Source organism: Drosophila sulfurigaster, chromosome 2R (genome assembly GCF_023558435.1).
Source record: "Drosophila sulfurigaster albostrigata strain 15112-1811.04 chromosome 2R, ASM2355843v2, whole genome shotgun sequence".
NCBI lineage: Eukaryota > Metazoa > Arthropoda > Insecta > Diptera > Drosophilidae > Drosophila > Drosophila sulfurigaster.
The window spans coordinates 4,678,384-4,703,004 of NC_084882.1; the positions used below are offsets into that span (position 1 = coordinate 4,678,384).

General features: G+C 30.0%; 2 protein-coding genes across 2 annotated transcripts in view; one reads left to right on the forward strand and one right to left on the reverse strand.

Moving 5' to 3' along the window:
• Nucleotides 1–24,621, reverse strand: part of LOC133835560 (uncharacterized) — a 60,172-nt gene that overhangs the window by 26,747 nt on the left and 8,804 nt on the right. The window lies entirely within an intron of this gene.
• The window catches only part of LOC133835554 (calcium-activated potassium channel slowpoke), a 44,680-nt gene that overhangs the window by 5,182 nt on the left and 14,877 nt on the right, over nt 1–24,621 (forward strand). Inside the window, 9 exon segments of the mRNA XM_062265543.1 lie at nt 1,685–1,776; nt 9,910–10,020; nt 10,449–10,506; nt 10,508–10,555; nt 16,697–16,849; nt 16,955–17,110; nt 17,350–17,462; nt 21,892–22,050; nt 22,108–22,184. Of these exon segments, the coding sequence (XP_062121527.1) occupies nt 1,685–1,776; nt 9,910–10,020; nt 10,449–10,506; nt 10,508–10,555; nt 16,697–16,849; nt 16,955–17,110; nt 17,350–17,462; nt 21,892–22,050; nt 22,108–22,184 (967 nt within the window).

Genomic DNA, 24,621 nt, shown 5'->3' on the forward strand with positions numbered 1-24,621 from the left:
AGTCTGTTACCCTTTTGTTTTATTTTTTATTTACCACACGAATTTGTATTTTGGTAACTCGCATATAAAGTTGACTGTTGACTGTGATGCAAAGTTATACTAATATCTTTACCCTAATCTCAATTGTAGATGCAGTCAACTTTTTATAAAAAAGGTCGTAAATACAAGTTTATAAATTTATATTTTTTTAATAAGTATTCCTAAACAAAGCCCATGACATTTATTATAGTTGCGAGGCGCTTTAAAAAATTGTTAAAACTAAAGTAACTACAATATTTGTATTTACATCTTCTATAATTATTCGATTAAACATTTAGTTATAATAATTTTTAAAGAGATTAGTAAGAATATTCAATGACATTTCTTAGTTCTTGAACATTTTTATTTCATTGCGTTATTTTCTCTTAATTTGAATTTATTTTTCATGGAATCCAATTGTAGGCGTGTGTTTTACAAAATTTTCAGTTTTTAAATCTGTTTTGGTTTTCGTTTCTTATAATATGTTGCCAAGCTTTTAACGTTTCTTGTATTAATATCAAAGAAACTTCAAAATATGCGTTTTTTCTATTTGCAATGTTTCAAAGTTTGTTTTTTTTTTCATATCTTAAAGCATTTGTGCAAAACCATTTGGCGCATTGTTGTTAATTCACATTAAAAGCATCGGTCACGCATTGCCAATAAAACAATGTAAACAAAGTACACGTAATAAGCTATAGTATTCTATAATTTATTCGTATTGATCTAAGAATAAAACGATTTTTATCAGCGTCAGTTTCTTTTTAAATTTCTTATTGTTTTTTCTGTAAACTGATATTCCAAAATAACTTTCTATCAACTTTAAGATGTCTTCTGAGTCCGACTGCCTAAAAATTGTCATCTAAACCAAAAAAGTTTTAGAATGAAATGTTATTTACATTAAAATGAATGGAATACACATTTTGGAAATTAAAGGGTGTCAGGTTTAATTTAAATTTTTAAAAATTCCATAGGATAGCAATTGGCATCAAATACATCAACAATTTTTAAGTACTCATTATATAATTTGTATTTCAACTGCCATCACAATAACCCGAGAACTTTAACCGTCAATTGAGAGAGTTCTTTATCTCTCTCTCTCTCTCTCTCTCTCTCTACATATGCAAATGTGTAGGCAGCCATTGCACTCTTCGTGCACAGCTGTAAATCTGTAACACTTGTAAATTTTAGAGAACATGTTTTATTACCACAAAAAGTAATCAACTCATTAATTAGAGTTAAAGTTGAATTTGCAGAAAGCCAAAACTGTACTTGTATATGTAAAATAATGTACAAATAGATGTAATATTGTCAGAGTATCTACTCCTATTTTCGACAAGAGATTATTTTAAGTGTGTATATACGTAAATAAACAAGTATGACTGTGTGTGAGTGATCAATTGAATGAGTTAAGTATGGTCGTTAGAGTGCCAGTATTGTGCGTTATGCGTTGTGAGTTGAAATTCCTTGTTTCTTTTATGTTGTGCAACGTTTGCGTCGTCGTCGTCGTCGTCTATAAGCAAAATGTGCATTTTTTAACACGCAACAGCCAAACAAAACAACACCAATGAAGTTAGCCCATATTTGTAACTGCAATTGTAAACGAATCTCAACAACTATTTTGGCACTTTTCTATATTCTAAATGTGTACGTGTGTTGTTGAATTTAGGCCGTGTTCGCTAGTTGGATACCAGAAATCACTGAACTGGCTGCCCAAAGAAGCAAATATGGTGGAACATATAGCAAGGATCCTAGAAAAAGGTACACGAACATGTTGCTGGCTGTACCACAATCAAAAAAAAAATTTAAAAAATACAACAAATACAATCGAAACGAAATAAATAAATAAGTCAATAACAACAACACAAGAAAAAGAATCAAATCTCAAAATTGAATATAAAGCTACAATCGCTACAATTAATTTAACATAATTCTTTCTTATATTGCATTTTTACTAAACTTCAAAAAAGTACATAAACCTTTTAAATATTAGTTCATTTTTATTAATTACACTTTTATATAAATATTTTATTTTCTTTTAGTTTTATTTTTAACTTCACTTGAATTTGCATAAAAATATGATAATTGCTAGGTATTCGAAACAAAAGAAATTTAAGATAAAAATTTAAACAGTCGCAGTAAACGGATTGTCTTACAATTTTTTCTCAGCAAAAAAATTGAGAACTAACAGACTTGGTATTTCGAATTTCTCAAAAGGCATTGGTTTCTTGGTGGCACGTGTAAGAGATAGACATGATTTTACTCTGTGAACATAAGCCAAAGTGTAAAATATTCGAATTGGTTGTCAAATCCTTCTGTAAATTTTGTTTTGTCTTTATATGTACTATTATAATACGTATCTTGTTTTATTTTTATTATTTTTATTTGAGCTTTTAACATTGATTTTTTGTGTATAATGTTAACTATACGTGTATGAATAGGTCTTTCTTGTGTGTATACAACACTTTGTTCCAGAGCACTTCTAATGGGCCAACTTATAAAGTCGGCGGTTGTGTAATGTGAAAGGGCGAATTTCCTTGTTAAGCGCTGTTCCCAGATGAGCGAAATAAATAAGATACACCACTGATGCATAAATGCAATTATTAAAAGAAACAGATGAACTCACATTCTTTGCCTAATTTAATGGCGAAAATATGCCAAGTAAATATTCTTGCAACTTGGTTGCAAAATTTTTTTAATGTCAATTTCATATGTTAATTAATGTTATTTCTCTACACAAGAAAATGCCGCACACGCACTCTTTTCATGGTTTTTAAAGTTGTCATATTTTTGGATGTTATCGCTTTGCGATATCAGTGCAAAAACGTAGGTTGTCTATTTTTTTCGTCCACATGCATTCAAGTATCGATGTATCGATACGCTTTATTTATTTTCTGCTTTGAACTGAGGAACGAAATGTGCGTTGTGCGGAAAAATTCGATTTTGCTCATCACGGGAACAGCGCTTTAGACTTGAACTTAATCTACTATACATATTGTTATATGTAGTTTTCTTATCAAACTCAATATTTATTCATTTTATTGTATTGCAAAAATCGAAGCATGCATGTATCATATGATATTGGTAGAGTAATTTCGAAATTGATTCCAAGCAAGCCAACATATCAAATTTCCACATATACATACAGCCAATTTTTTTGAATATATATACATACATATGTATATATTTTATATATATTAACATTTCATGTATTGGCAATTTTTATTTTATGGAACAATTTACAGAAGGTTTTAAATTTCTTGCGTGTGGCATAAATCAAAGAGAAATCTATGCATTTTGGTACGGAAAGCAATGCAAAACTTAGGAGATTTTTCCTAAAAACTTTTAATATGATTTATTAAGCAAAATGAAAACAATTTGAGAATATATTATAGTATAAGCCAATGAATTATAAGGCTATTTGTATTTTTAGTATGTGCCTTACGTTTTCGTTTTTTTTTTTTGTTGTTTGTGTTTGAGCATTGAAGCAGTGTAGAACGAGTTTTTATGCAATTTCAGCAAAGTCAATTTACGAGAACAAATTAGTTTTATTTCATAACAATTTAGTTTGTTCCGCTTTTGAACCAAATAACTTTTATAGATTTTTGGTTTTTAAATTTACCGAATATATAAATAAGGAAAAGATATGCATAAAATTGAATTGTTTGTTGGTTTGTTTGTTGGAACACACACCTGTTGCGGCTTTAGTTCTCTATTGATTTTTTGTGTATGAACATAAATTTATTCAAAGTTTTATACAAATTTATTGATTCTAATGAAATACATACATTAACAAATGCTGTAGAAACTTTTTGCAATTTTTATACATAATTATTATATTCAATTTACTTGTAATTACATACATATACTCTACTAAACTAAATACTACATAAGCCGTATGTTGATCATACCTAATACATGATACACCTATACCTAATCTCATCAATTTGATAAAATTAAAGTTGTTAATTTGCTTGCACCTTCTTAGTATGCCGCAGCCACGCATAACAAGTAAGAAAAGAGCGCGGAAAGCGCGCCTACAAACGAATACTCTAGGATAATCCAATAATTTGTTATCGGTAACAAAAATTGCAATGTATGTTTAATCATATTCAGTATCCGTCTCAGTATTAGCATCATGTCCACATTTTCTACAAATATTTCCCGATTTCTAAAAAATATCCACATCTGCATATACTAATACTTTTATTACTCTTAAGCACATCATTAAAGAAAACAAAATACAACAGTACATTTTGTGAATTTCTCTCCACAGATTATCCAAAAAACACACATTACGCAGAACGACCATACTTTGTCGTAGTTTGTAGTTATCGTCAATTTATGTTTATAGGCACCAGAAAGCCCAAGACAAACACAGTCACAATGAAATAACATATTTTTATATTGATTTATTGTGTTATATAGAAATTAGAGTATTTTGTTTTTCTCTCATACCTTTTATTAGTGATATATGTGCTCGTGTACAAATACCGATTTCATATGTAGAATAATTTTGCTGAGGCCAACACGTACCCCCAAGAAATCGAAAGTCTAATGCAAAAATTATATACTCTACCTTCATGTGTATTATTAACTAAATGAACAACAAAATAATTGAAGCTTTTCTAAATGGTTAATTGATAAATCGTAAAGAGTGATCCGTAATATTTGTTCTTTTATTTACATTTTTTTTTTAATATTTCTCTTTCAGTTTTCAGTTTTGGTTGTGTGCCAGTATCATTTGATTTCGAACATATAGAAACTTTAGTTAATACACCCACAAATAATGTGGCGTATTAAGACAATACTAAAATTATGCAGGAACAGCAAAAATACAAATTATAATCTCTATCAAATAATGCGGTTTTGAATCGTCGAAAAAGTCTCCTTAGGACTCTTCTGAGAGCAGCTAAGGTCGAAACTTCTCTGTCTGTCGCCATGTGTTAACTACTTTACGTTCTCCGAACCCTGTCATACTGAATTGATTATTGTTTGTTTTTTTTTTTTTTGTTTTTTATTTCTACCAATAAAAAGTATTCAATAGTACAACGAAAAGCCGAAAAATATTTCACTATCATCATTATCTTTCATACTGTAAACAGGCGATTTTTGCAAGTTGTATACCTGAGATTATAGACTTGATTGGAACAAGAGCCAAGTATGGGGGCACATTAAAAAATGAAAAAGGGCGAAGGTGAGACAAACTAAATTTTCTTACATCAACAGACAATTAAATAATCAACAACTTATATGAAAAATGTATAAAATACTCGATTTTTTATTACTACAATCAAAATAAATTTTATGTAATCCACTTAAATCCGTTAATCCGTTAAAAAAAAGCAAATCAAAATTAAATTTCTACAAGTGTTAAAACAAGACGATATCAATTTAGAAGACAGCTATATATTCAAATCATGAAATTGTGCAGTTCTTACCTTTATTGCGCGTCATCCATATGAATCCTTTATCGGGAAATATTTGGCTGAAATTTGATTTTGATTTACAAAAAACTACTCACCAAACAAATAAAACACTAAAATACACTGATCTATATATACGAAACTAAACAACATTATACAATAAAACGAAAGCCTCATAAAACACGGCCGTATAATAAGCATAGCCAAATGCCAGCGGTAGAACTACCTCGATTAATACGCATACTCCATGAGGAACTTTGCAACACAACCTCTTAAAAAAAGAAGCAACAATCCATCAATCACCTGTTCAGACTGAAACCGAAATTCAGAACATTCGATCAATCACACATACACAAAAATTCCCACAACAAAAGTTCACAAAAAGAAATTTTAACTAAATTACAAATGCAAAAGCAAGAATCAACGAGAAATGTAAAATAGAAATAAAAGTATTCTTTTGTATTTTATTTTTCAACAAACTCATTTTGTATTGATTTTCGAATTTAGTTTCATTTCTGTTATTTAATCATGTTGTATTCTCAATTAACTTAATTGTGGTCTACTTAGCGTTCGAATAAAACTTTCCATCAAATGCCATTGCAACGGACGGTGCATTGGTCATTTGTTATGTTTCTTATTTTGATTTTGAAGCTCGCCACATCGATTTAATTCTATTATTTGATTTTGATTGGCATTTTGAGAACTATTGAAACCTATTCCAAAACTGTATCGTACTTAAAATTGTTCTGAGTGTAAAATGTGCGTACTTTAAACTACCACAAACTATATCGTTGTGATTTTAATATAATCTAATTGATCGCCAAATTATTAACAAACTCTTCTTCTATTTTTCCTCCTTATAAATGCCTATGTTTATCGTATCGACGTATATCTTGCTCTTCTAAATTCATTATCATTTTATTTACTTAGTTTCTCAGCGCTTTCTCTGAGCGCAAGTGTTGCACGTTTTGTGTTCCTTATTTTTATGTGATGGGAAAACAAATGTCTTTTCACCGAGCTATTCGACCAAAGGCATAGGAAGATCATATAATCTCCTGTGGGAGTGGAATCAATCAATATAATTGGAAAATTGAAACAGCCTATACATATACATACATATATCAAATTGGTTTTATTCCTTTTGTATGCCATCATTTAGACATTTTGCATTCGTATTAGCCCTTGAAGAATCAGTGATTGGTGTTAAATATTGTGTTTCATATTCGTAATTGAAGTCGTAATTCATATATATATATATATATATATGTATATTGTGCAAATCAAACTTAAGCGATTAAACACTTAACGATAAGACTGCATATTATACAATAATAATTCATAAATAAGAAACTTGATATCTTTATATTAGAAATGCATAAAGTTATATACGCACGCATACCAATAATGAAAACGAGATAAAACCCCAATGTCTGCGAGATATTTAAAAAGTGTCATTTTCATAAACTGATCAAAGTGTTCATATAAAGCTTTGATATTTGTAGATGCAAACAGCGATTAAACATTTCATGGCCGCGATCATATAGAGTACAAATATGTATGACTGCCTAGCAAATGAATTGAATACTAATGACTGTAAAATATACTAAATAGTAAAATACTAAATATGTGTGTGTAATATATATTAATGGATAAAAATGCTGCTAATGAAGTTCGTATACATATATAAACAAATCATATATTTATTCCATCTGTCTCCATTTCTGCCTCTTACTGTGACTCTCTATCTCTCTCTCTGTATCTATGTCTCTCAGTTATCTAAATCAGCTACTATTTCTAGTCGATGTTGTAGTTCTTGAGAAACTTGTATTAATATCTTCGCTATGTACTCAATTTGGAATATATTGTTTTCGTATCTCCTTGTTTATTTTTATTATTTTTTATTGTTGGTTCTCTATTTATCATTCTTTGAGATTCTATTAAAATATAATTGCGGTAACCACTACATAATAAATAAACAATCGAATTGGCGCTTATAACAAGACCACATACGATTGAAAAATAAACATTAATATCTTAATACCATACTTACTGTGAAATAATGTAAAATGCATCTCATAGGTTAAGATATTTGTAGACTCATCTACAATGTTGTGTTTGGATACAAGCTATAATTGATTAAATGTTTAGTATCAGAACGCAATGTAATCGATTAGCTTCATATTGAGTCAATTTCGTGGTCTTTTCGTGGTCGAATGTTAGAAAATGACAAAAATTTTATACTTAGGAGAGCAGTTGTTGCTATCAAGCGACAAAGGAGCTCGTTATCATTAATACAACAGAAAGTTACACAATCCGAAAAAAATCACATTCCCGAAATTGTTTCCATTACAGTAATTGCATTTTCCCAATACACATAACAAAACGCTATTATTCCCTCATTTTTTTTCAAATTTAAAACTATTCTATCTGATTATAAACAAATGTTGTTTTCCACTTTGTTGAAAACTATTCGTAGTAAATACAACTTTCGGATTCATTGTGTTGGCAAATCAACAATCAATCAAATTTGCAAATCTTTATTTGTTATTTATCATATGTCGTGTATATGCGCAGTTATTAATAATAGATAAAAATTATGAAAATGCGTGGCCAGGCATAAAATCTTAAGTTTTCACACCACTTCTTGATTTCAGACTTAAAAAATTGCATTTAAAAAAGAGCATTGAAACAAATATATTCGCACATATGTATTTTATTTAGAAGCAATAATTTACAAAACACCAATGCAATTATAATAACCAAGTATCTATGTTAGTTGGTTTGTTTACTAATATTAATCACAAGATATTCTTCACTGTAAATTAGTTAGACTTAATTATATGCATCCAGCACACGATACACATTTTTATCATGTTTTTAATTCAGACAATTCATTGAAATATATGTATAGTATGTATTTTGAGCATTGCTCAAAATTTCTAAAACGTTCGAAACAGCGAAATTTCCATATAAGTATTTCATTACGTTGGTAATTCATATAGAAGGTTCAACTTCAACACTTCCACTACATCAATTATGGATTTGATGTGTTCTCTAAATTCCTAATGAGTAATGTGTCTATTATTCTCTAAATACTTATGATATACAACTGAGAGATATTTGATGAAATACTGTTTAATATATTGATTTCAATAGTAAAGTTTGAAGACATCACATTATGTCAAATTTCGTACAATCATTAGGGGATTTACATATGGATATGTGCATGCCCATTTGGTTGCCTGAATGCATGCATGCTTGTGATAAATCAAACACTTGTACATCCTATTAAAGACAAGTCTATCAACCTACTAGAAGTAGTTTTGTGGTACAATCGCATACTCTGTATATAAGTACAACGATTTTAAAACGATTTGGTCATTTTTATGCATGTAAGTTTGTTATTATCATAAAGGTGTGCGTAGCTAATCTTCTGTTAATACAACCTATTAATTTATTTTTAACTATTTTGTTTGAGCTGTTGAAGTGAATTGCAAAGTGCAAAGCCGAGTCTGCTTTGTAAAATGTTGATTTCTAATTTGTTGCTATTTTTTTCTTTTTTTTTTCGTTTGATTTATGTTGATACAGATTTTTGGGGTAGCAGACTAAATTCATGCATATTGCAAAACATTTGTAAATTTATTATAATTTATGTAATATCTTATGATTTTGGTATCTTTATTTTATATGAAAATACAATGTAATTTTATGATTATAATGCTGTTTACTGTTTAACTACAAAGATAACACTGACAAGTTATAATAGTAATCATAATCAAAACAAAACAGTTGATAACGAGTACAAATAATAAGAAAATATTAATAAATAAATAACTGAAATATACACGCCTGTGTATTTACACATGAAACTTCGTACACCCATACACTACACACTTTACACTATATATGATCACGCTTTCCTCAATTCATTGCATAAGAGCACACAGAAACTGTTGCATCAACAAGAGAGCGGATGTCATCCCGCTTACACTCAAATTCAAATATTTCTGTACTCAAACAGACAGTTAACATATGTACACACACAATAACATTAACATTCATTGGCATAGGCTTACACACACGCACACAAGGAATCACATTATTCACTGCTTGTCGCTTGAAAAGGACAGCTTTAAACGAAGCCAGTTTATTTAAATCTAGTAATTTATCGAAAATTATAATATGATGATAACATATATAATATATTATGAGCAGTTGTCAAGAGAGCTGACAGGGTGTCCTATTCAAGCGGCGAGCAGTGTAAACATACATACATACATACGTATACATATATAGATATCTTCATGTAACTAACACAACTTCCATACATGCGACATGTACACGGCTTACAATATCTCACACATACATACATAGGATAATCTTGTTATAAATTGAAAAGAAAAAACGTAATCCAAATAAATACTAATGTATTTTTCCTTACACAACAATTACACAAATTTGCTCCTAGACATATTGTGGTATGCGGGCATATAACTTACGAATCCGTGTCGCATTTTCTAAAGGACTTTTTGCACGAAGACCGTGAAGATGTCGATGTCGAAGTAGTCTTTTTACATCGGTAAGTTATCATCTCGTCTTTACTTAACACACTTTTTGGAAAGTTAATTGAATTTGGTTTTGTAATTATTTAAAAATAAATTTAGACACAAATCAATTTAGTGCTTAAGCAGTATTTAAGCAGACGAATGTAGGATTCAAGCTATAAGCAAATGCCCATAGAAGTTTAGCAACAATTTACGAATTGTCTTTGAATTGCATTTTGACACCGACCGCGGCATTTGCTTGTTGCTTCTGATAGCTGGTGTCTATTAAATAAGTCTATAAATATAAATTAGACCAATGCACCTATTTTTAAGTATTGCTTTATACGTGCATTAGTTGATACTGAACACATAAACAACATTTTTCATTTACTTAAATGTAATTTAAATATTTCATTTATATAATTAATAACCATATAATGTAACGTAATGTAAAATATAATAGCAAAGAGCCTGACCTGGAGCTAGAAGGACTGCTGAAGCGTCACTATACAACTGTGGCGTTTTTTTCAGGGCACAATGATGAATGCAGTCGATTTGGAACGAGTCAAGGTACACAAAAACACTTCAAAGACGCCAATCACAACAACATTATACAATATGCACATACACAAACTCACACTTACCTAAAAACACTGCGACATACATGAAAACATTAATGATTAAACAGACTACACATCCGCACACAAAGACACTTAATTACTGGTCAGTCAAAAATGAGAGAGTTGAGATAAGTTTAGACGTGAATTTGACGGTCACGTACATATGTATACTAAGTATATTCTTCATACATGTAGACAAATGGCTCAACTCGAATATAAACCTACAGTGATCAATAGCAGAGAGAGTGTTTCATTTTCTATGTCAACTTCAAGTCAATAATAGCTAGAGTCTATGATAGTTCGGAGCAGTCTTTATCTGCACAGTCAACATATATTGCATCGTATAACCGCGATTTCTCAATTTGCCCACTTTCACTATGAATTTTTTGTACTATACAATTTTATTAATTTTATGCAGTTTCAGTATTTTTTTTTTTTAATTTAACTTCACATTTGCCAGATGCTCACTTAACATACAATATATACAAGTATTTCCTTAATACAAATTTTCTGAAAGATATATGTTATTTGTGAACTTTGCGAATTCTTTTTATAGATTTTAGGTACATTTTGACTTATTTTTTCGTTTGTAACAACAAACACTATCGATAGCTTTATAGCATTTTTAAACTTTGTACACATTGGCTTTGAGTAGTATAACCTGCTCAATGGAATGTCCATTAGCTGGAATTTAATTGAAGTTTGAATTTTGTATTTTATTCCTATTTATCATATTACAATTACCTATCTAGAATCAAAACATACATACATTTATATAGTATAAGATCTTTTAAATATTTTATTCGAGTTATATATCCCTATGCCTTAATTTAAACGTATTCACATCTACAATTAAGTTTGTATAATTATGTTGCAAAAAGTATCCATACAAAAATTAGAGACTTTAAAGGCTTTTTCTATACGAGAAATTGCATTTCAATATAAAAAGTAATGCTTTAAATTATTATATGCAATCCATGTGTTAACGATAATATATGCAAAAAATGTAAATATAATATAAGAAGTCGAGTTAGCTCGACCCCACTACCCATTTTGAATAGGAGCAAAACAGAGCGGTATTATTTTTGAAATATACCAAAGTAAATACTAAAATATACCGATGGCTATATGTGGTATATTGATATAGTACTAAATTAAAAATATATTATAGAGTACTACAAATACCAGATCGTTCGCCAAAGCAGCAGTAGCCGTTGTTTGATATACAACAGTATTTCTTGAATAACTTCGCCAACTTTTATCCGATTGCATTTTAATTTTCAGGAAGTGTATGCACCGAAAATCGCGACTATAGATTCACTTCGATTGTTATTCGATTTTTTTCTCTTATAGTCTCTGAGATATACATATGTAGGTGTACCGATAGACGGACAGACAAACAGACGGACATTGCTATATCGTCTTGGCTGTTGACACTGATCAAGAATATTCATATTTTATAGGGCTGGATATAACACGTTCTGTCTGTTACATACATTTTCTACAGGCTATAATACCCTTCTACTCTTTGGGGAGCGGGTATAATAATAAATATGCCGTTATTACTGGCAAATTAGTATTGCACATTTTCCGAATTAAAGAATATGTACATACTAATTAAGGAATTGGATTTGGCAAACTACATTTTCGCTTAAAAAATCATATATCCCTAACTTCAATGCATTTTCTCGAGATTTCTATCAATGAACTAAACAAAAGTTTATTTCCTCGTCCTGGTAATGCTAAATTAGTTTGTATGCTGGTAAAAACGTGCAGTATTATAAGTAGATTTAAGACTTTATACATTCGCGTATATTTGTTTTTAAAGATGTACCAAGATATGTAGTTTAGATAATGTGAAATACAAGATTACCAATTATTTTAGTTTACATTAAAAAAAATAGATTTAAACTTAATTATATTTAACTATAGTCAAAATAATTTTTTTCTGATAGCACATTTATTTTTAAATAAATAATCACCTTAGTTTTCGCATTATTTATTTCTTTCCTTCGTTTGCATCCTCAAATTACAAAATTAAAAAACAATGTGTTCCTAATTGTGTTGTCACACCACCCGCAATTGACTTTTATGGTTTCAAACAAATCATCATAAAACTGTCTACATTGGAATATTCGAAATAACATAAAACTACTCTAAACTCTATATTATATTTCTAAACAACAATATCAAAAATCAAAAATAAATAAATAAAAAAAATTATTTGTTACAAAAAATGAAAACCAAAAATAAAAAGTAAACCGCCCGATTTGGAACTTGAGGGTTTATTCAAACGTCATTTTACCACTGTGGAATTCTTCCAAGGAACCATTATGAATCCCATTGATCTGCAAAGGGTTAAGGTAAAACATTTCTTTATTTTATATGTTTCTCTATATTGGTCATCGTATAATTATTGATATTTTATTTTGAGTATTTTGTTGCTTATGTTTTATGTTGTGCGTGTTTGTCCAACCAAAATCATAAAGTACCTGACAGAAAACTTCATCGGTTACATACTTTCATACTTGCATCGTACGAAGTTCTGACATGTATTGTAATTAAAATAAATAACTATATATTTTGCATACATGCAAATCATTAATATATGTATATTTATGTTTAACCTATGTATTTGTATGTAAATGATAGCAATAAATGTTCTCATTATTAATATCATTGTCGCATATAATTTCCTGAGCTTAGTTAAATGTGTATTAATTGGATTAACATACACATAAATCATTTATTTGTGTCAGTATTTGTTGGTAATTAAAAAATAATAAACATTTTGGAATTAAGCTTAAAACAACTGCATTACCAACGTGAGTGTAAATCTTTAACTAAATGAAACAATACTTTTCACTTTCGAGAGAACACTTACATTGTTGACATTGTTATTGTGTATGCAAATATTGACCTCGCATTGCAATATTAATTTAAGCCAAGTATTTTTTTTCCATCAATTCACATTACTGATACTTTTAACTGACTTATTATATGTATATGAATAAATTATGTATTCATGATTTAAGTAATATAATTGCATATATGTACTTGTACTTACAAATGTTAAGTATTAATAGTTAATAATTAATAGTTAGTCAGGCAATACTATATATGTATATCGCTCCATACAAATAAAATATGATACCCAAGCTATCGCGATAAAGGTTTTTACTAATTAAAAACATCTAAATGATTTTATCAGAGGAATATTATTATTATGATTATCATTGTTATTTGGGGTAAAGAGCTATCAAAACCCATAATATCTATTGTACCTCCTTAGATCTCCCCCTTTAGAATTCATGAATTTTAGTTGTGAATTGGTAGGATTACATGTTTTCCTATAATTATACAACTTATCCTAGCCAAGGTAGTACTTATCTTAGTTATAGAGAACCTTATCTTAGTTTCACACCAACGGCAATTACCGATAGCTATTGTACATATTTTGTAATAGTTTACATTAAATTCACCAGTCAGGTTTTTTGGTTCTCTCTTCTAGAGTAATCCTTTCGAAAAGTTTTTGCTTTTGGATCCCTTACAAAGTTTTTTCTTGCCGCACACTAATCATGTCCTGATTATGACATATATGACATATATGTAATCGACAAAATAAGCCAGTCCTAAGAACAGTCTTGTTTGTCCGCAGCTACATTTGCTAAATTATAATATTTACTGGAACCCACCTTATAATAAACCTGTTATCTGATCCTAGTTAACCCATTTTGGTGGGACTTCTTGAACAAGTTACTGTGGACTTACGGAGTGCTATCTGATATATATAATATCTATACGTTACGTTTTAATATATAGTTAACAAGTAAGAAAGCTGCAGTCAAGTGTGCATGACCCGCTGCCCACTTCGAATAAAAGCAAAATAATGTGGTATTATTCTATAATACATATACCGAAATCTATATTTAATTTATTGATAAAGTATTACAAAATATATTGTCAGTCAAAGCTGCCAAGTGCCGTAGTAAGTAGACGTTTTTCTCCATACAAAAGAATTTCTTAAATAAATTCAACATTTTTTATCTGATCTCAACCACATTTTTGGCAATTATAAACACTATAGTTATTATTATAGGTACCATAACTCTAAGCTTTAAAATTACGCTTTTTATTTGATTTTTGGCGATTTTCCGGAGCGGAAATGGGCGTGGTAGCGGGTATAGAAATTGAAGAATACTTGTCGTCCTATGGTTTGAATAAACTAGTAGTAGACCAATTCATACCCTTTCTATACAGCTTCCTGAACAGAATCACGCGATGTTTTATCAAAGGCAGAATCTAGGTCTAGAACATTTTTACTATTAACTGGTTCAGTTAACGATAAAGACCACAGGCTTTACTCCAAGTGTACAACCATGTTTTGGGATGTTGATCTTTCCGCTCTTGTTTTAATAAGTCTAGTAATAAGCCGTTTAGGCCTGGAGATTCATAGGGTTGGAGGCTGTCCAAATAAGGCTACCAACTTGTTGATTTCCAGATTCAGTTATAGTCCGGAAATAAAAATTAGTAGCATAATATTAAAATGAAAAAAAAAATGTGTGTGGTTAAATTTTAAATCCGAATTTAAGTTTTTCCAGAGCAAATATTTTCGAACATGGGTTTAATTAAGAGTTTTAATTCTTGTTTTTTTTTTCTGTAAGATAAATGCTTTTGAACTGTAAACGTAACTTATTCACAATCGAATTATCATATATTTTTTTTTGTTAATAACTAGAGTGTATTTTAACGTTAAACACATATAAATCAAATTTATCGTACATATATCGCATTGTTAAAACTGTTAAAAATACGAATTAACCCCGGGCTGTTTGTTAAAAACAACGCAGGACAAGGTTTCTAGTTGGATTTAGTATTTGCCATTATATATATATTAATTTCTTAGATATATCAAGAGCAATTCGTTTTCCATTTATATTTTCCACGACCAGAGAAACATACGATATTAAGGGAGTGCATTTTTCCAAGATTTTCAACTCAAAACTATCAGTGTTATCACAGTTCTTCGTTAAAAAAGTGTTTGCTAATCGTGGTCTATAGCACCCGCACAATATTCAATGGTTGTTGGTTTTTGATAGAGAATTGTTGTGCTTTTTATAATAAAATAAAAAAAATTATGGGATCAGGGGATGAATTAATATGAAATATATATATATTTTTTTTTTCTCAATAAGTTTGATTATTAATGTATTCACTTTTCGATCTACACATGTAAAACTAATGTAAAAAGTTACTTACACCCAATTCTGAAATACTTATGTAATGTTTTTCATCTGTAATGCATGTTTGCTTCGTTGCATGTTACTGATGTTGCTATTGGTGGACTGACAAAGTTATCAATAGCAATCAGTTTGTAGTGATATAGTAAATGTTAATGCCATTATAAATGACTTTAGTCTTTCAGTTTGTATTGTATATTGATTTTATTATATTTTAGATTTATGACAAAATAAAGAAACACAAAATTTTAATATTACTTCACACTTGCACTTTGAGCGCTTACTTTTTCAGTTGTTTATCATTGTTGTTGTTACACACAAATGGAAGTTGAACCGAAATGAAAAAAATTCACATTTTAATCAAGTTTACACCAAACGCTTACTGTTTCTCTATTGCCAGGGTTACCAAAACTAATTGAAGCCATGTACTCTTAGTGTCTATACAGAAATCAGGCATAATATATATTACTATAATGCCGTTTAAATCAAACACTTCACATATGACATTTCAACAAGCTCATGTACAGTAAATAGTTACGATGTCTAATTACATGTTAACCTAACCGCTTATTCATGTTTACGGCAAAGTTGAATGTGACTATAATCACTAATAAACTTGAATATTTTGAAGTGACACGCCACACAACTAACAAAACATACGATTGTACTTACTTAACATAACATAAATGTACACATAATAGGCCATCTCCACAATGAACAGTATAACATAACAAAATAAAATAAAATGAAAACAATAAACGTCAATAACAGCAAAGACTTAGACAAACGACTAACATCTACAAGCCTTAACCTAATAATAATAATCCTTTAATAATCGACTATGTATCTAGGTACATGAAGCCGATGCCTGCCTGGTGCTAGCTAACAAATATTGCCAAGATCCCGATGCAGAAGATGCTGCGAACATAATGAGAGTTATCTCAATTAAGAACTACAGCGATGATATACGTGTCATCATACAGCTGATGCAGTACCACAATAAGGTAAGCAGAAATGTGTGTGTGAAGATATGCAAATAGTAGTCAAGTTTGTAGAGTGTGTAAAATTTATGAGATTTGTATAATTTGGGTCTCAATGACATTTTACAGGCGTACTTGCTTAACATACCGTCGTGGGACTGGAAACAGGGTGATGATGTCATTTGCCTAGCCGAACTGAAGTTAGGTTTTATCGCGCAGAGCTGTCTGGCACCCGGGTTTTCAACAATGATGGCCAACTTGTTTGCTATGCGGTCTTTCAAGACGGTAAGTATTGTTAAAGAAAATCGTGAGGACACCAAAAAGGAAAATTCTATTATATACCAGACACAAGCACACAACTGGGGCATATCGAAATCCAGAAAGCAGGCAAAATAAAACGATTAGCTAATAACGAAGATAATTGTTACTTATGTGAAGTGAATAGAGAGAAGGGACTGTCAAAAGTCAGTCGATTATTTCATTCAATAAATCTTTATTATGTATGTACGTCTTTAACCCCATAGTCGCCAGAAATGCAATCTTGGACAAATGATTATCTACGCGGCACTGGCATGGAAATGTACACTGAAACATTGAGTCCCACTTTTATTGGAATACCATTTGCTCAGGCCACTGAGTAAGTTGCGAAGCGGGCAGACCAAATTCTATATGCTATCTACATATCGTATCGTATCTACTATCTTACTCGTACTACCTACTATTCAACTACTTGTTAATCGTGCAGCGTTGAAAATATCGCATTCAACAATAAAACAAACACGAAACAAAACGAACACTGCTATTACACATATACTACATATAGTACATATACAAATCATTTTAAACACACACACACACACACACACACACATACACACAGACTCACTCAATCTCACAAAATAATCATATTTTCATCTCTTATATCTTCTGATCAGTTCTAATTGATGTTGTAGCGATTTAATATTGTCTGTTTTTCATTTTGAGAAACAGCAGAAGCGTTTTCATTGAACTTAATGTCTGGTCATTTGTAATCTTATGAAATTGCCTGCCAATGGTATTATTATTATTTTCATATTTTTCTATCTCCTCAAAAACAAAAACACATACATATATACTAACATACACATGCGCACATACACATTTCAAAGTACAGTGTGAAAAACTAGTGTGTGTTTTATGATATTTCTTGGTGTACTTAATGTTCTCTCAATGTTTAAAATGCCTTCAGTGTTTGCAAGTACAAATGACATTCTTGCTAAATATTGTTTTCATTTCAACTAAGTTCGCAGTCAGACAGTTTTATAAATAACAGCTGAACATTTTAGGACACAAATGCATACTGAAAAAAAGAAACACATATACTACACACTTACATTCCATTAAATTACACTAAGATATAGGGAATATTTAAAATGCTAATTATATAGTAGCTTGTATGCTGCGTCCTCTAAGTTCAGAGCAAAACTATGCCAGCGTACGTTTAAGTTTATGTTTTCTTTATCTTACGGCTTAAAGTATTCATGTTTTGTTTTTATTTTGCTTATATTGTACAATATCTTTTTGGTTTTGGTTGGAACTTTAAAATCCACTCTGCCCCTAACTGTCTAAGAAGGCCCCAGTTATAGATACATATGTATATACCAATTATCCCACTGGAATTTCCTGAAAGGTGTATTTGAAAGTTTAAGGCTAATTGATTAGGAGTATGTAAAAGCCAAAGCTTACTACCTACACTAAATCATATTCATACAAGCACTCCTCTTTCTCCAAGAAAATAAATCACGCACACACAAAGACTCAGACCATTATCCATTGAGGTTATTAAAAAAGCCCAAGTGTGACCACATGTACATATGCCAAAAAATCCGAAAATGAAAGACCCGTATGTGTAGTGCATTTGAATGATAATTACATGATTTGAGCACTACAATGTTACAGTCAAAGCCACAGAATGTTGGGGCTGAGCTAATCGATACCAATATTTATATCAAAATGTATAAGAGTAAAATTAGTTGAAGACCTCGCCAACTACACTGAGCCCAAATCTATTACATCAAGAACCAAAACCACAAGAACAAGAAACAAGAAACAAACAAATGCCACGTAGCTAATTTAGCGAACTTACTAAATCCAAACCACAACAAAACCATTTTCTAACTTTCAGTCACCAGACACACAGGCCTGGCAAAATGATTATCTTCAAGGTACAGGGTGTGAGATGTATACCGAAACTCTATCACCTTCATTTACCGGCATGACATTCCCACAAGCCAGCGAGTAAGACTCCAAAATGAGAAATTAGTGAAAACAAATTTAAGAAAATACGAAAGATTATTAAAGAAACAAATGTATAAAAACTACTTTTGCCTTGTACAATATGTTAAATTAATAATATAATTTATTAAATTTGTTTTACTTCATTGGTTTTTTCCGTATACTAACTTTACATATAACAAAACAATTTTTGTCCCAATTACTATTGAATACCTAATAGTTACTCTCAAGCAACTTAATTTCCTTACTGAGCTCCATAAATATACGTACTTATAACCTTGTTTCAAACGATAAATCAAAGTAACATGAAATTAGCAGCAAGCATTGATCGACTTGTACCAAATATATTTATTATTATTATTTAGTTTTTCGATCAAGATAATTTTTACCTCGCATTAATACGCATAAGAATACACACCCAGCTTGCAACGAACACAACTCCCTATCAAAGCCGCATTCTATTAGGTACTATTGTATACTTAAACATTTGTCACAAAAGCATTATGAACTGCAACGGTTATCGTTCATCTGAACCTTACATATCAACCAATTTAATCAATGTGCATGCGATTAATGTTTTTTTTTTTAATCACTCCGACCTATCCTCGTCATATAAACATAATCCTATCGATCAACAGAGCTTTTATTTGTAGTGGCCGACTAATTGTTAATTTATTTGTTTTATATCGAATTTGTAAAGCATGTATGTTTGTAATTTGTAAACAGTAATGTAAAGAGCATAAATTTTGGTTTCCTCTCACTTACAAGAAGCAAGAAGCATGATTTATTTACATTTGCAAAGTTTAGCCAACTGAGTCCAAATTGTTATAATTGCATTATATAATCCTATTGTTTTTATATTTATCTATTTCCGTGCCTATAGACTGTGTTTTTCCAAGCTGAAGCTTTTACTACAACTAAGTTCGCAGTCAGACAGTTTTATAAATAACAGCTGAACATTTTAGGACACAAATGCACACTGAAAAAAAGAAACACATATACTACACACTTACATTCCATTAAATTACACTAAGATATAGGGAATATTTAAAATGCTAATTATATAGTAGCTTGTATGCTGCGTCCTCTAAGTTCAGAGCAAAACTATGCCAGCGTACGTTTAAGTTTATGTTTTCTTTATCTTACGGCTTAAAGTATTCATGTTTTGTTTTTATTTTGCTTATATTGTACAATATCTTTTTGGTTTTGGTTGGAACTTTAAAATCCACTCTGCCCCTAACTGTCTAAGAAGGCCCCAGTTATAGATACATATGTATATACCAATTATCCCACTGGAATTTCCTGAAAGGTGTATTTGAAAGTTTAAGGCTAATTGATTAGGAGTATGTAAAAGCCAAAGCTTACTACCTACACTAAATCATATTCATACAAGCACTCCTCTTTCTCCAAGAAAATAAATCACGCACACACAAAGACTCAGACCATTATCCATTGAGGTTATTAAAAAAGCCCAAGTGTGACCACATGTACATATGCCAAAAAATCCGAAAATGAAAGACCCGTATGTGTAGTGCATTTGAATGATAATTACATGATTTGAGCACTACAATGTTACAGTCAAAGCCACAGAATGTTGGGGCTGAGCTAATCGATACCAATATTTATATCAAAATGTATAAGAGTAAAATTAGTTGAAGACCTCGCCAACTACACTGAGCCCAAATCTATTACATCAAGAACCAAAACCACAAGAACAAGAAACAAGAAACAAACAAATGCCACGTAGCTAATTTAGCGAACTTACTAAATCCAAACCACAACAAAACCATTTTCTAACTTTCAGTCACCAGACACACAGGCCTGGCAAAATGATTATCTTCAAGGTACAGGGTGTGAGATGTATACCGAAACTCTATCACCTTCATTTACCGGCATGACATTCCCACAAGCCAGCGAGTAAGACTCCAAAATGAGAAATTAGTGAAAACAAATTTAAGAAAATACGAAAGATTATTAAAGAAACAAATGTATAAAAACTACTTTTGCCTTGTACAATATGTTAAATTAATAATATAATTTATTAAATTTGTTTTACTTCATTGGTTTTTTCCGTATACTAACTTTACATATAACAAAACAATTTTTGTCCCAATTACTATTGAATACCTAATAGTTACTCTCAAGCAACTTAATTTCCTTACTGAGCTCCATAAATATACGTACTTATAACCTTGTTTCAAACGATAAATCAAAGTAACATGAAATTAGCAGCAAGCATTGATCGACTTGTACCAAATATATTTATTATTATTATTTAGTTTTTCGATCAAGATAATTTTTACCTCGCATTAATACGCATAAGAATACACACCCAGCTTGCAACGAACACAACTCCCTATCAAAGCCGCATTCTATTAGGTACTATTGTATACTTAAACATTTGTCACAAAAGCATTATGAACTGCAACGGTTATCGTTCATCTGAACCTTACATATCAACCAATTTAATCAATGTGCATGCGATTAATGTTTTTTAATCACTCCGACCTATCCTCGTCATATAAACATAATCCTATCGATCAACAGAGCTTTTATTTGTAGTGGCCGACTAATTGTTAATTTATTTGTTTTATATCGAATTTGTAAAGCATGTATGTTTGTAATTTGTAAACAGTAATGTAAAGAGCATAAATTTTGGTTTCCTCTCACTTACAAGAAGCAAGAAGCATGATTTATTTACATTTGCAAAGTTTAGCCAACTGAGTCCAAATTGTTATAATTGCATTATATAATCCTATTGTTTTTATATTTATCTATTTCCGTGCCTATAGACTGTGTTTTTCCAAGCTGAAGCTTTTACTACTTGCCATTGAAATTAAAGGCGCTGAAGAGGGTGCAGATAGCAAAATTTCCATAAATCCCCGAGGCGCGAAGATACAGGCGAACACGCAGGGTTTCTTTATAGCACAAAGCGCTGATGAGGTCAAGCGGTAAGTTACCTAATCTATTTATATATTTACTTTATTTGGCATTAATCCTGTCTGCAGTGCGTGGTTCTATTGCAAGGCGTGCCATGAGGACATTAAAGATGAGACACTTATTAAAAAGTGCAAATGTAAAAACTGTAAGCATTCTTTTATTCCATACATTTGGTTGTACATAATTGTATATGTATTTGGGTTTCATTATTTCTATTTACTTAAATATTAAATTAAATATTTTCTGTTCATTTTGTTTAAGTACTCGTGAAAAGCGAAGCAGGTTAAATATTTTGACAGTCAAATAATCTTAAGCTCTATTCTTAAAACATAGGCAGTTAATATTCTCATAATAATAAATATTAAACATATATATTTCAATTTAAGCAGCGTCCAAATGGGCGATCGAATTAAATTCCCCTAAACTACCTAAGAATCTACTATTCTTCAATATTTCTAACTTACATCAAGACTGTTGTAACAAATAAATCTTCCAGCATTTATATAAAACTTAATTAATTGTAAACTCTGTAGTAATGCATTAGAAAATACTTTATGGCAGTCTTGATAGAAGTGATACGACGATTACAAATTAATTTTTACATATGTATATAATTTATGGGTACAGGAATACTGGCAAAAATCGTACTATATTATGCAGTCAGACAACACGCACATAGTATGTGCTGCGTGTAATCTTTTGAAACCATCCATGTTATGTATATATGTATATGTATATGTATATGTATATGTATATGTATATGTATATGTATATGTATATGTATATGTATATGTATATGTATATGTATATGTATATGTATATGTATATGTATATGTATATGTATATGTATATGTATATATGTATATATGTATATGTATATGTATATGTATATGTATATGTATATGTATATGTATATGTATATGTATATGTATATGTATATGTATATGTATATGTATATGTATATGTATATGTATATGTATATGTATATGTATATGTATATGTATATGTATATATATGTATATGTATATGTATATGTATATGTATATGTATATGTATATGTATATGTATATGTATATATATATATGTATATGTATATGTATATGTATATGTATATGTATATGTATATGTATATGTATATGTATATGTATATGTATATGTATATGTATATGTATATGTATATGTATATGTATATGTATATGTATATGTATATGTATATGTATATGTATATGTATATATATATATATGTATATGTATATGTATATGTATATGTATATGTATATGTATATGTATATGTATATGTATATGTATATGTATATGTATATGTATATGTATATGTATATGTATATGTATATATATATGTATATGTATATGTATATGTATATGTATATGTATATGTATATGTATATGTATATGTATATGTATATGTATATGTATATGTATATGTATATGTATATGTATATGTATATGTATATGTATATGTATATGTATATGTATATGTATATGTATATGTATATGTATATGTATATGTATATGGATATGTGTATCGTTGGTTAATCTAATACACAATAATACAAATAAATGTCATAACTTTGTCCCACAGTGACTGTCCAACCAAGGAGCAAATTTGATGACTTAGGTAAATCAAAATTTTACAACACGACGTTTTTCCCAAAACTCAACTCACACTAACAACATTTAGTAATACAACAACGATCAATACTACTTCCACCCACTGAGTTTTGAAGTTATTATCTTAATCAAAATTTGTTTAATGAACGCAAAATTATGAATTTTTTTTGGTATATTCTTTTAAAACTGCAACATAAATTGACAACAACCAAATAGAAATTCATATATGTTTGCTCAAATTCTTTTCTGTCCTCTTTTAATCCTAAACTATATTCGTATACTGCACACTTCAACTTTCCTCCGACACACAAAAAAATATTTTTATTCTTAGAATTGTTACCAACGGGTTTATTGGCTCATTAGTGCTGAGCAATTATGTTCAACACATTAAGAGTGTGCAGTCAAGATCCCTTCAAACTCCTTCATAGTTCAGTTAAGCCATTAATTCATATTAAATAATAATCCGTCCTGTCTCCTATCTTTGGATGTGTTCAGTTCATTTATGAACAGTTTTTGTTATCATATGTTATATGCCTCGTTTATAACCCGTCTCTCTAATACACTCGCTGGTTCAACGTACACATATAACATCCATAACACACTCCATACTTTCTGATGAGACACAATGTATCAAATTGTAAATATGTTTGTGAAAAATGCAATCTCTATTTTTTTCCTTGTGGATTTTAATAATACCAACAATTACTATCACAGCATTCATTACAGTTTATATTTCAATTGTGTTAACCAAGTGAAAATAATAGCTCTACATCTAGAATTCCTTTCTTCTATATACATATCTTAAAAGCTTCGCGCCATAAGTGAATCGTTTGAAATGGTAGTTCCTTAAGCCCACGAAATTTTTGGCGATTTGAGCAACCAGCTAGTTACAGAAAATATACTTCATAACGAATATTTTTTTTAACTTGTGCATGGAAAGGATACTCGTGCAT